This window comes from Heterodontus francisci, chromosome 11 (assembly GCF_036365525.1).
Source record: "Heterodontus francisci isolate sHetFra1 chromosome 11, sHetFra1.hap1, whole genome shotgun sequence".
Taxonomy (NCBI): Eukaryota; Metazoa; Chordata; class Chondrichthyes; order Heterodontiformes; family Heterodontidae; genus Heterodontus; species Heterodontus francisci.
This window is the reverse complement of record NC_090381.1, coordinates 69,398,813-69,413,027: the sequence shown is the minus strand read 5'-3', so window position 1 is coordinate 69,413,027 and position 14,215 is coordinate 69,398,813. Positions and strand designations below refer to the sequence as shown.

The following is a 14,215-nucleotide window of genomic DNA, read 5'->3' as shown; positions in this document are numbered from 1 at the left end:
TTCTGTTCTACTGACTAAACCAAAGAGCTCTTGTATGCAGATCAAGATTCTGTATTGGCAACCATCCCAAACAAGACAAACTGATTCTACTGGGAGATTTTAATGCCAGAGATGAGCGCAACTATACCATCTGGAAGGGCGCCATCAGGAAAGGAGGAGTGGGGAATTCATATGTCAACCGTTTTCTCCTCACCAAGTGCAGTGAACATGGGCTCACCATCACAAACACACGCTTTCATCAGAAAGATAAATATAAAACAACCCTGATTCAAGCATTGGCACCTCCTGGACTACGTCATTGTCCAAGCCCGGGATAGGAAGGATATGCACATCACCCGAGCCATGTGGGGTGCAAATGACTGCTGGACAGACCACAGACTTGTACGCTCTACCATAAGCATATGCCTGGCACCCAAACGCCAAAGATCCTCAAAGAAATCCAGGAGAAGATTTAACATCCACATTCTCCTGAATATAAAAACAAGAGAACAATTCCAAGTGCAACTTGCTTCCCATTTTGCACTCTCAAGTTCCAACGGTGCCAGAGTGGAAGGGCTTTGGGACAAAATCAAATCTGCGATCCAAGAAACATGCACCAGACACCACAATGGTTCGACAAGAATGATGATGAAATGTACCCGATGGAGGGTAATGGTGAATGCTGGAGGGAGGCCTCCAAGAGAAAAAAATCAGGACTGGAGCAGCTGGGATAGCTCTGCAGTCCTGCCACATCCAGCCATGAATGGTGGTGGATAATTAAACAACTAACAGGAGAAAGAGGCTCCACAAATATCCGCATCCTCAATGATGAGGGAGCCCAGCACATCAGTGCAAAAGATAAGGCTGAAGTATTTGCAACAATCTTCAGCCAGAAGTGCCAAGTGAATGATCCATCTCGACCTCCTCCTGAAATCCCCAGTATCACAGATGCCAGATTTCAGCCAATTCGATTCACTCCGCATGATATCAAGAAATGGCTGAAGGCACTGGATACTGCAAAGGCTATGGGTCCTGACAACATCCTGGCTGTAGTACTGAGCACTTGTACTGCAGAACTAGCCACGCCCCTAGTCAAGCTGTTCCAGTATAGCTACAACACTGGCATCTACCCGACAATGTGAAAAATTGCCCAGGTATGTCCTATCCACAAAAAGCAGAACAAATCCAATCTTGCCAATTACAACCCCATCAGTCTACTCTTGATCATCAGCGTGGTAGAAAGTATCGTTGACAGTGTTATCAAGCACCACTTAAATAGCAATAAGCATTGGTGAGCTGTTCAGTTTGGTTTCTGCCAGGGCCACTCAGCTCCTGACCTCATTACAGCCTTAATCCAAACATGGACAAAAAAGCTGAACTAAAGAGGTGCTGTGAGAGTGACTGCCCTGAATATCAAGGCAGCATTTGACCAAGTGTGGCATCAAGAAGTCCTAGCCAGACTGAAGTCAGTGAGAATCGAGGGGAAACCTCTCCAATGATTGGAGTCATATCTAGCACAAAGGAAGATGGTTTTGGTTGTTGGAGACCAATCATTTCAGCCCCAGGACATTGCTGCAGGAGTTCTTGAGGGTAGTGTCCTAGGCTCAACCCTCTTCAGCTGCTTCATCAATGACCTTCACTCCGTCATAAGATCAAATGTGGGGATAAAAACAGAAAGTGCTGGAAATACTCAGGTCTGGCAGCATCGGTGGAAAGAGAAATAGAGTTAACGTTTTAGGTCTGACCTTTCATCAGAACTAGCAAAGATTAGAAATGTAATAGGCTTTGAGCAAGTGAGAAGGGGGAGAGGGGTAGAAGAACAAAAGGGATGGTATGTGATAGGGCAGAGGGCCTTAAACCCAAATCCCCTCAGTAGCTGCGATCGCCGCCTCCATCCTGCTCCAACAGTACCCTGCACCCTCCTACCATCTCGCTTCTCTTCGTCGCTGATTCCTGCGCCGTTTGCTCGCTGCTAGCTCCCTGCCTCGCCGCTTCCCCACCTCGGCTGCTTGTTCCCCGCTATCCGTCCCCCCAACCCCGGGCCGCTCGCTTCCCCCTTGCCGCTTTGGCAGCTTGTTCCCCACCGCTTCTTTGGGTGGTCGGCAGGGAGTGATCGGTCACGGGGAAGCAACGAGGCTGGGAGCGAGCAGCTGAGGGGTTGGGGGGGGTGGTGGCAGCGGGATGGAAGAGGCAATGCGGGAAGCGGCGAGGGCGAAGGCGAGTGACTGAGGGAAGGCAGTGGGAAATTGGGAAATTGAAAGTGGCGATTGAAGAGGGGATGGTGGGACGGAGCGAGGTACTATTCGGGGGAATGGAGCTGGCGATAGCGACTGTTGAGTAGTTAGGACGTCATTGTATGGTGATGTCAGCATTTGCATGCGCACAGTCATGCTGGCAAATGTGCGCATGCACTGATGATGTACGCGATTGCTCTGCGCATGCGCTGTGTTTTCAGGAGTCACTTTGGTTCCGCAAAGCAGACATAATGCAGTTGCCTCTACATTTGGGAGACCAAATGCAGATTGGGTGACCGCTCTGCGCAACATCTCCGTTCAGTCCGCAAGCATGACCCCAAGCTTCCGGTTGCTTGCCATTTTAGTTCACTGTCCTGCTCCCATGCCAACATTTCTGTCTTTGGCCTGCTGCATTGTTCCAGTGAACCTCAACACAAGTTTGAGGAACAGCACCTCATCTTCCGATTAGGACTGTACAGCCTTTTGTACTCCATGTTGAGTCCAGCAGTTTCAGAGAATGACTGCCTTTTTTATTTTATTTTTTTAACCATGGGCACGTCTTAAACATGTTTTTGCTTTTGGACAGACCTGATCATTATTCTGCCATGCACACACTCGGGACCAACGCTTTGTCTTTTAATACAGCTATTAGCACTTCCGTTGCCTTTGTTCCATGACATCTTTGTCATTTAATTTCTCCAGCCCTCTGCCCTATCACACACCTTCCCTTTTGTACTTCCCCCTCCCCTTTTTCACTTGCTCAAAGCCTATTACATTTCTAACCTTTGCCAGTTCTGATGAAAGGTCACAGTCCTGAACTGTTAACTACTTCTCTGCAGACCTGCTGAGTATTTCCAGCACTTTGTTTTTATTTCAGAAGTGGGGATGTGCACTGATGATTGTACAATGTTCAGTACCATTTGCAACTCCTCAGATGCTGAAGCAGTCTGTGTCCGTATGCAGCAAGACATGGACAGCATTCAGGTTTGGGCTAATAAATGGCAAGTAACGTTCGCACCACACAAGTGCCAGGCAATGACGATCGTCAATAAGACAGAATCTAACCATCTCCCCATGACGTTCAATGGCATTACCATTGCTGAATCCCCCACTAACAACATCTTGGGGGTTACCATTGACCAGAAGCTAAACTGGAGCAGCCACATAAATACTATGGCTACAAGAGCAGGTCAGAGGCGAGGAATTCTGTGGCAAGTAAGTCCCCTGATTGCCCAAAGCCTGTCCACTATTTACAAGGCACAAGTCAGGAGTGTGATGGAATTCTGTCCACTTGCCTGGATGAGTGCGGCTCTAACAACACTCAAGAAGCTCGACACAAATAAGGACAAAGCAGCCAGCTTGATTAACACCCTATCCACCACCTTCGATATTTATTCCCTCCACTACCGACATACAGTGGCAGCAGTGTGTACCAGCTACAAAATGCATTGCCAGCAACTCACCACGCCTCCTTCAACAGCGCCTTCGACCATCTAGAAGGATAAGGACAGCAGACGCATGGGAACACCACCACCTGCAACTTCCCCTCCAAGTCACAATGACTTGGAAATATGTCACCATTCCTTCACTGTCACTGGTTGAAAATCCTGGAACTCCCTCCCCAACAGCACTGTAGGTTTACCCACACCAGATAGACTACAGTGGTTCAAGAAGGCAGCTCACCACCACCTTCTCAAGGGCAATTAGGGAAAGGCAACAAATTCTGCCCTTGCCAGCTATACCCACATCTCATGAAAGAATTAAAAAAAAATGTTAGGGCAGGGATAGGAGTGGGTTACTGTGGAAGCAGCAGTGGAGTTTGGAAGTTGTGCTAGGCTGGCTGAGAGTAAAGGGAAACTGACAGAACTGATGGCGGGACCTAGAGCTAAAACGAGAACAGATCAGTAGATGAAACTGATCGAACCAGGCACACCAGGAGGGAAGAAAACAAGTTAAAAACCTGACTTGGAAAGTAGCACAAATCATTGTTACGACCGCGCAGGACAAAGCCCCCAATTAAAATATATGATTCTGATCGCGGTGGGAGCAACGCACTGTCAATTCAGTCCCGTCACTCCACAGGTCGCAGCATGTTTATTTAAGCTTTCCAAATTGGAAAAAAGCAGCCAAATTGAACACTCTAGTAACCCCCAAAGGAAGCGGACCAAACCAGGTATCTTTACATAACAAATTAACAATTTATTAAAAAACTAAAATCTTAAACACTACTAAGATAAACCAATGTCTTAAAGACCTTATAACTTATTTAAAAATCTAACTCCCGCATTCGCATACATATACTATAGTTAACAGTAAGTCCGTTTTTAATTAGCTGACTGAAAAAGTAAAAATAAAGTCTTTGCAAGTTATGTTCCTGGTGAATGGAGTCTTCCGATGTAGAAACAGTCCAAGGTCGCTTTAAGTCTTCACGGTGGTCCAATGAAAAAATAAGGGTCCTTCAAAGATAGGAGTTGAGCAGTTTGGCTGTTGTAGCATTAACTGTCCCTTCAGTGATGAACACAGCAATACCCATACTTTAAGAAAGAAAAGCTTTTTTTATTTTCTTAGGGAATTAATTTGGCTTATTGCTTGATAGAATCTTGAGAGAGAAATAACACAGCTACTTCAATTCAAATCTTAGAACGCTCTCTGCTCAAATCAGTCTGTGCCAGCCAGTTTTCAAAAGTCAAAACTGTAACATTGAATCATGTGACCTCTCTCGCTGCTGTTACTTGGAAACCAGAATGCACTCTGGCAGATTGAGTCTCCGGAACCTTCTGTCTTAAAGGTGCGCACTGATCTTTTTACAGCCATAAAGGCGCACACAATATTTCCGAGGAGAAAAAACAAGACCGTGCCACCTCTGCCCCTGGCGAAATTAAACTCCATTCCCAAAATGCGTTTCATTACAAGGCAAAAAAAAAGAAATTGGAAAAAGACTAACTGTTTTTCCCCACATTTATGCACCATTCACTCTACTGATAATTTACAGCATTTTCTTTATACCATTGCCATCTATATGAGTTAACATGGTTAAATCCGTGACAAAGCGTCAGCGATAACATTATTTTTCCCCGAAATATGTACAACCCTTAGATGATAAGACTGTAACAACTGACTCCATCTAAAGATTCTAGCATTTCAGTTTTTAAACGTGTCCACAAACATTAATGGGTTATGGTCAGTGTGTATTAGTATTTCTTTATAGTCTTGGCGGACATATACCTCAAAATGTTTGAGAGCCAGTAAAAGTCCCAATGTTTCTTTTTCCACAGTGGAATATTTTTTTGATAATTTAGTTTTCAGGAAAAATACCCTACTGGTTTCTGTATGCCCGATTCATCATCTGCACCAATCCTCAGGTCGCTAGCGTTGATTGCTTTTTTTAAAGAGTGTTGCGAAATTTGGAGGACCAACACTGGTTCATTAGTTAGAATTGCTTTTAGCTTTTCAAAAGCTGCCTGGCATTCATCTGACCATACCACTTTGGTTTTTTTTGTAGCAAGTCGGTTAATGGAGCAGCCACAATACTAAAATTTCATACAAATATCCGGTAAAAACCGCACATCCCTAAAAACCATTTCCCGTTCAGATTTAGGGATAGGGAACTCTATTAAGATTTGTACCTTTGCTGTTTTTGGCAAACCCTGTCCTTGCCCCACTGTGTCCAAGGTAAGTTACTCTTGCCTTTCCCAATTTGCTTTTTTCCAAATTCATCACTAAGTCCACGGCTTGTAACTTTTTAAACAGAATTTTTAGCTGGTTCAAGTGTTACAATATATTAGCACATCATTGAGATATACTGCACAGTTGGGAACACTGGCTACTACCTGATTCATTAATCTTTGAAAAGTGGCTGGGGCATTTTTTAGCCCGAATGGCATTACCTGGCATTGATGAAGACCGTCAGGTGTTACAAAAGCTATTATCCCTTTGGCACGAAGAGTCATAGGAACTTGACAGTATCCCTTTAGCAAGTCGATCTTGGTAAGAAACTTAGCGCTGCCCACTCTGTTGATAGTCTTCTAAATGCAGAATTGGGTAGGAGTCTGCCTTCATTACCGCATTGATTTTTCTATAGTCTATACAAAATCAGGTTGACCCATCATATTTATGAACTACTGGTGAACTCCAGCTACTTTGACTAGGTTTGATCAAATTGTTTTCCTGTATGTACTGGAGCTCTGCTTTCACTTTGGCTTGTTTGTCTGGACTCAAGCAGTAAGGATGTTGTTTTAAAGGAACGGTCCCCCCTATAGCCACATCATGTGTGGCTAAGGTTGTACATCCCAGCATATCCCTACAAACTCTAAAATGTTGTGAAAAGCCTGGTTAGGTCTTCACATTTTGCCTTTAAGTGCAAAAGCATGTGAATTAATTTTCCTAGCCATTCTGTATTCACTAATCTGATAGTTGGAGGTTCAGTCTGAGAATTTCCTAGGCCTGCTTCTGCCTCATCCTCACTATCCTTTTACTTCTGAACAGTCCCAATTACCTGACATACCTGTACTGGCTTATCCTCCACCCTGCAATAATATTGCTTTAGCATAATGATGTGACACAACTGGTTCTTCTTCCAGCGATCAGGGGCGTCAATCAAGTAATCTACTTTACCCACTCCTTTGATCACTCTAACTGTAGCAACGCTAATACTTCATCCCCTTGAAAATCGCAGGCTTTTGCATTCTTGTCTGCCCATTTTTTCATATTGGCTTGGGATGCTTTAAGGTGTTCCTGAGCCACACCACAAGCTTTCGTGAGCCTTCCCCGGAACACAGACACATAGTCCAGTATCAAAGATTCAATCTTTTGTTCCAAGAATCTGTCTTTTATATGTTTAGAGGACCTCTTACTTCATGTCCAGAAACCAGCTCGAAAGGACTGAAGCCCGTAGACTCACTGAAGCCAGTGAGGCTCTGGTGGCCAATAAAAGAAAATCTAGTCCTTTATCCCAGTCATGTGGATATTCTTGACAGTATGTTCTAATCATTGTTTTGAGAGTTTGGTGGAATCTCTCTAAAGCTCCCTGTGACCGTGGGTGACATGCTGACGATTTCAACTGTCTGATACCCAAATTGTCCATGACTTCTTGAAATATCTTAGACATGAAATTAGAACCTTGATCTGATTTGAACTTCAAGTGGTAACCCATATCTCAAAGAATTGGGTTAACCTTTCTACTACTGTTCTAGCAGTAATCGTCCTCAAAGGAATGGCCTCTGGAAATTGAGTAACCATATCCATGATAGTATGTATTGATGTCCCACTTTTGTTTTTGGCAAGGGTCCTACACAGACTACCAATACCCTGTGGTTAGTACCGCAGCCTCACAGCTCCAGTGACCCGGGTTCAATTCTGTGTACTGTCTGTGCGGAGTTTGCAAGTTCTCCCTGTGACTGCATGGGTTTTCGCTGGGTGCTCCAGTTTACTCCCACCGCCAAAGACTTGCAGGTTGATGGGTAAATTGGCCATTGTAAATTGCCCCCAGTGTAGGTAGGTGGTAGGGAAATTGAGGGAAGGGGGGAATGTGGTAGGAATATGGGATTAATGTTCTTTCTTTCTTTTGGGCCTCCTTATCTCGAGAGACAATGGATACGCGCCTGGAGGTGGTCAGTGGTTTGTGAAGCAGCGCCTGGAGTGGCTATAAAGGCCAATTCTGGAGTGACAGGCTCTTCCACAGGTGCTGCAGAGAAATTTGTTTGTTGGGGCTGTTGCACAGTTGGCTCTCCCCTTGCGCCTCTGTCTTTTTTCCTGCCAACTACTAAGTCTCTTCGACTCGCCACAATTTAGATTAATGTAGGATTAGTATAAATGGGTGGTTGATGGTCGGCACAGACACGGTGGGCCGAAGGGCCTGTTTCAGTGCTGTATCTCTAAATAAAATAAAATAAAAAATAAAATGGTTCCTCAATCATTGGTATGAGAACTGGTGGTGCCGGTTTTATGGTAGGTTGTGGTTTTCCCACCATTTGACATGTATGGCATGTCCACCAAAATTGTCTCTCATCCTTTGTAAGACCTGGCCAGTAATAATGTTGGCTTATGCGTGATTTGGTCTTCCGAATTCCCCTATATCCTGCAAAACGAATGTCATGTGCTAACCTTACTAATCCCTGGTGATATTTAGGTGGTACCACTATCTGTTCAACAACTGTCCAGTCTTCATCTGCAGATCTATGAGGCGGTCTCCATTTCCTCCTCAAAACCCCATTTGCCATATAATAGCCTTCCGGAACTCCTTTCGCCTCAGCTTCTGTCAGAGCCGCCTGTGCCATTCGATATAGAGGCCTGCTACCCCACCCGAATCCAACAAGACCTGACGACATGTGTCAGGTTCGGGTTGGATCGGGCCCATCTTCAGGCTTGGGTCGGGTCGAGTCGAGTCGGGTCAAGCCGGACACGCTCGGTAAATGCTCTGCTGGTAAGTATTGAAATTTTAAAAAACTTACCTGAGCTGGGAGTCCGGGACAATACTGAGTCTGCACAGTGAACGAGTGACATCATTATGACGTCATCACGCTTGCGCTGCAGGTTCCGTGTCAGGAAGGTAAGTAAACGGATGGTCGGGTCGGGCTCGTGGCAAAATTGGAGGGACTCGGCCCAGATCGGCTGTGGTTCAGTCGGGTTCTTTTTTTCCAACCTGAGCAGGCCTCTAATTCGATATATCTCTGGATCAGCTTGCTGTGCTGCAATGATCGAAGATCTGTTTAACATCTCATTTGGATTATCTAAATTCCCAAATAAGATTTCAGATACTCGGCTATCTGTTTGTGGTGCCCCTTTTACCTCCGACAATGGATCCTGTTTAGCCATTGCTCGGGTGACGATACACGCAGGCAATATTCCCGGAACTTGTTTCTGTAATTGCTCTGTTTCCTTAATTTCATTTGGCTCCTCTGTAATTATAGGAGAAACTGATGCTTTTGATCCGGCCAAATAATTTCCTAGGACTAGATCAATTCCCTCTACCGGCAAACTGTGGATAACTCCTACAGTTACTGTCCCAGCTATTAAGTCACTCCAGGCGTATTTTATATAAAGGTATGGGTATATACTCCCTGCCAATTCCATTAACTAAAACTTTAGCGTTCAAGGCGCTGTCTGGTGGAAATGTTATATCTTTCCCCAGCAAGAGTGTTTGGGTTGCTCCTGTATCCCTGATTTAATAGGTTTTCCTGCCTCACTTACAGGATATGGAGTTACTCTCCCCTTTGACAAAAATTCATTTTGTTCTTAACCTCTTCACTCCTTTTTTAGCTTTAGTATCTGGTTTTACAACTGTCGTTAAAGCTATAGCCTGGTCTGCTATACTTTCGATCAGCGCCTTTTCCTCTGCACTAGCTTTGCGTACCCCAACAAGTCCTATAGGTTTACCTCGCAATTTCCAGCATTCTGAAGGAAGATGACCTGTTTTGTGGCAATAACAACACTTCGGCTTGTGAACCTCATTTCTACCCTCAGCACCTTCCTTTCTAACCTGAGATGATGATCCTGGGGCATTCCCAACTGTTCCTTCTTGTCCCCGGCTACTTGCCTTCCTTTCACTCTCTCACTTTCTATCCTTCTCGGGTTTATGGGGGTGATGGACAAAAGGTTTTGGCTTATTCACAAGCTCAAAATCATCAGCAATTTCCGCTGCTTGCCGAGCTTTCAAAACTTTCAGGTTATCTACATGAGTTCTCACTACTGAAGGAATGGATTTTTAAACTCTAAGAGAATCAATTCTCGAAGGTTCTCATATGTGGTTTCCATCTTTAATGTATCCAATGGTCAAAATTAATTTGCTTCAACCTCTCAAATTCTACATATGTCTGTCTGCCTAGCCAGTCTCCCTAAGTTCCAAAACTTCTGACGGTAAACTCCAGGGACTAACGCATACGCAGCGAGAATAGCGTTTTTTTGCCATCTTATAATCTGCAGAAGCCTCTTCAGGAAGCATGGCATAAACATCATGAGCTCTGCCTACCAACCTACTTTGCATAAGCAGTGTCCAACTTTATTTCGGCCATTTCATCTGTTTGGCTATTTTTTTTTAAAATATGAAAAATGCCTCTAAGTTCGCTTTTCTCAAACTTAGGAAGAGTTTGTATAAATGTAAACAGCTTTTCGCTGGTTCATGAGCTGAATTCGGATTCTTCCTGACCCGAACTTTCCCTGGAGTCAAGACCACCCCTTGTCTTAGTTCCATCACTTTTAACCTAAATTCCCTCTCCTCTTTTTCACTTTCTCTCTGAAGTTCAAGTTTTCTTATTTCTGATTGAATTCTACTGCATCACTCTGACTTACGACCTTCTCATCTCTCGTCGTCTTCTAATTCCAGATGTTGGGCTATTATGTCAATTATCTCTGCTTTTTTGACACCTGATTTAAATTCTAACCCCAATTTTGCTGCTAATTCTTAGCTTGTTTTTAGTTAAAGTTATCAAGTCATTGAGGGAAACATTCTGCTTTCCCAAAAACTGCTGCAACCGCTAATGCCATTAGAATGGTATGGACTGTACCTTATTATACAAGGATCCTGGTTCCTTTTATTTTCCATAATTGGCGTTCGATTTGGATCCCAACAATCCAGTTTCCAATTGATATGATCCCAGACGCGAGAGCCCAATTTGTATGTTATTTGAGAGATGAGCAATTAAGGTGATTCCAAACGCGAGCCCTCCAAATTACTCTGATACTGATCCCAGACGTGAGCCCCCAATTAAAATATATGATTCTGATCACGGTGGGAGCAATGCACTGTCAATTCAGTCCCGTCGCTCCACAGAGCACAGCATATTTCTTTAAGCTTTCCAAATCGGAAAAAAGCAGCCAAATTGAACAACCTAGTAAACCCCGAATGAGGTGGACCAAACCAGGTATCTTTAGATAATAAGTTAACTATTAGTAGTGTTTAAGATTTTAGTTTTTTAACTAAGATAAACCAATGTCTAAAGACCTTGTATCTTATTTAAAAATCTAACTCCCGCATTTGCATACATATACTAAAATTAAGTCAATTTTTAATTCGCTGACCGAAAAAATAAAAGTATTTACAAGTTACATTCCTGATGAGTGGAGTCTTTCGATGTAGAAACAGTCCAAAGTCGCTTGAAGTCTTCACAGTGGTCCGATGAAAAAAAAAAATGGTCCTTCATAGATAGGAATTTAGCATTTTGGCTGCTGTAGCGTTACCTGTCCCTTTGGTGATGAACACAGCAATACCCATACTTTAAGAAAAGCTTTTCTTATTTTCTTAGGGAATTAATTTGGCTTGTTGCTTGGTGGAATCTTGAGAGAAATAACACAGCTCCTTCAATTCAAATCTTAGAATACTCTCTGCTGAAACCAGTCTGTGCCAGCTAGTTTTTAAAAGTCAAACTGCAACATTGAATCATGTGACCTCTCACTGCTGTTGCTTAGCAACCTGAATGCACTCTGGCAGACAGAATTTGTAACTTTGTCTTAAAGGTGCACAGATCTTTTTACAGTCATAAAGGCACATACAATATTTCCGAGGAGAAAAAAACAAGACCGTGACACCACGTGAATAACATTGAATGATGGAGCTGGGTGATTTACCTCACCAGTGGTGGGTAGACTGAACAGCAGCCTTCAGATGTTGTACTTTTGTTGTGGCCTTACTATAGATCACAAAATTAAAATTTAAGCAAATTAAAATAAAGAATATATTGCTCCAGTGTAAACCATTGGCCAAGGCCTGCAAATACATGTGGACCCAAAGTAGTTTTCAATTATTCTAATTTCACAGTCTACCATCGGGAAAATCATATTGCAAATGACATGGTAGGCTTTACTAGATCCTGGACATGGGCACGATCAAAATGCCCATAAGGAATATTTACAGATGACAGCACATTCTAGTTTTAGTAGAATTATGGATATAATTTTCCAGAGAAAACTAAACACTGGGATAGAAATAAATTCAAGGAGGAATATGTAATTAATGGTAAGGGATGAAGTTATTGGTAGTAGAGTGTAGACACTTCAATGCACTTTGCCAGAGCTGCAAGATTTGAGTTTGTACTTGAGAATAGTTGTATAGGGAAATTGAGGTTAACATCCTTGTCTGAGGAATGCATGAACTGAAGATCGATTGCTTCACTTTTAGGAGAAATAGTGGATGGCTGGAAGTATTCTTTCCAGTTACCACATTAAATTGGCAGAAGTCTTAAGAAAAAAACCTACACAAAGTATGGTGATGGGGGAATAGAAGATAATTTCTCAAAGTCTGGATGCTTTTAATTCTGATTTAAATCTCACTTTAATTGCTCATAGAAATTAATTGACATTTAGAGAGTCACCACAACAGGGGAGGTGGTGACATAGTGGTATTGTCACTGGACTAGTAACCCAGAGACCCAGGGTATTTCTCTGGGGATATGAGTTTGAATCCCAGCAAAGCAGAAGGTGGAATTTGAATTTAATTAATAAATTTTGAATTAAAAACTAATCTATTGATAGCCATGAAACTATTGTCGATTGTTGTAAAAAACCATCTGGTTCTCAGGGAAGGAAAGCTGCTGTTCTTACCTGGTCTGGCCTACATGTGACTCCAGACCCACAGCAATGTGGTTGACACTTAAATGCCTTCTGAAATGGCGTGGCAAGCCGCTCAATTGTATCTAACCGCTATGAAGTCAATAAAACAATGAAACCGGACAGACCACTCGGCATCAACCTAAGCACCAGAAATGACAACAGCAAATGCAAACCGAGCCCCGTCGACCCTGCAAAGTCCTCCTTATGAATACCTGGGGACTTGTGCCAAAGTTGGGAGAGCTATCCCACAGACTAGTCAAGCAACAGCCTGAAATAGTCAGTCACAGAATCATACCTTACAATGTCCCAGACACTGCCATCACCATCCCCAGGTATGTCCTGTCCCACCAGCAGAGGTGGCGGCAGTGCTATATAGTCGGGAGGGAGTTGCCCTGGATGTCCTCAACATCGACTCCGGACCCCATGAAGTCTCATGGCATTAGGTCAAACATGGGCAAGGAAACCTCCTACCACCCTGCTGAGTATTTCCGGCACTTTCTGTTCTCATTTCAGAGTTACAGCATCCGCAGTATTTTGCCCTTTAAACTAATGTCCTGCCACACAAGTTTTCCAGTGAAGTTATTTTAAGTATAAGTGAATCCACCAGTGCAACTTCATAGAGTTCTGTAATCTAATGTATTAGTTTATTCAAGGTAGTTTGTATTCTAGTGAATACCGTCTGCTTTTATTATTATAGTTGTTTCCTCAACCACAGTTATGACATACTAGAGTTGATGATGTACTTGTACACTGGTTTCTATTTCACTGATTAAACCAGATTCTTCTTTCTAGGTGCAAATTTAGGGAATGGCCTATTCCATGGTACCTAAACAAGATATACAGAAGGAAACGATTTTATACTCCGCCATTCGTGGATATTTTTGTTAGGTAATAAATCTGATCTTATCTCAACAGTTTCCTGTTCAACTGTTGAATTGTTGCAGTACTGTCATAGTTTCTTAAACCATACAAATATAGTAACATTGCAAAAGATATTTAGGAACCAATAAGGATTGTTACAGTATGAGAAAAACTCCTGAAATATTTAAGTATGGTCTTTAATGCACATGAAGGTGCAAGCCTAGTACAGCAGCAAGAACCAGCTATTCAGTTTGCATGCTGTTGTATGTAGGATTGTAAGTTTGGCTATAGGCTTACAGCCATCTTTTGCTCCAACTTGATTTTTTTAAAGAAAATTTGTTTAAACGTGTAATTTTAAAAAAAAGTCACTCCAAGTTACCATCTAGTGCTCTCGCCACCAAACCTTTTCAAGTTTAACTTGAAATTTAGAAAGAATGAAAGTGAAACAAGAAAGCTGTCTACCAGTTTAATTATTGCCAATAAGCAATGTGTGGCCTGTGCTACTTTATGCCACTGGTGAAGTATCTTGCTGTAGCTAAAAATAAGCTAAAGTCTTGTCTTACTCCCTAAAGGCTTCAACCAGTTAAAAACAAGTGGCA

The 14,215-nt window shown here is 42.9% G+C and overlaps 1 protein-coding gene across 2 annotated transcripts in view; it reads left to right on the top strand.

Annotated features, from left to right (window-relative positions):
* The window catches only part of mrpl47 (mitochondrial ribosomal protein L47), a 29,659-nt gene that overhangs the window by 14,089 nt on the left and 1,355 nt on the right, over positions 1–14,215 (top strand). For both annotated transcript variants that reach the window (XM_068042257.1, XM_068042258.1), the window contains one exon: positions 13,548–13,643. In XM_068042257.1, coding sequence (XP_067898358.1) covers positions 13,548–13,643 — 96 coding nt within the window. The remainder of the gene's footprint in view (positions 1–13,547; positions 13,644–14,215) is intronic.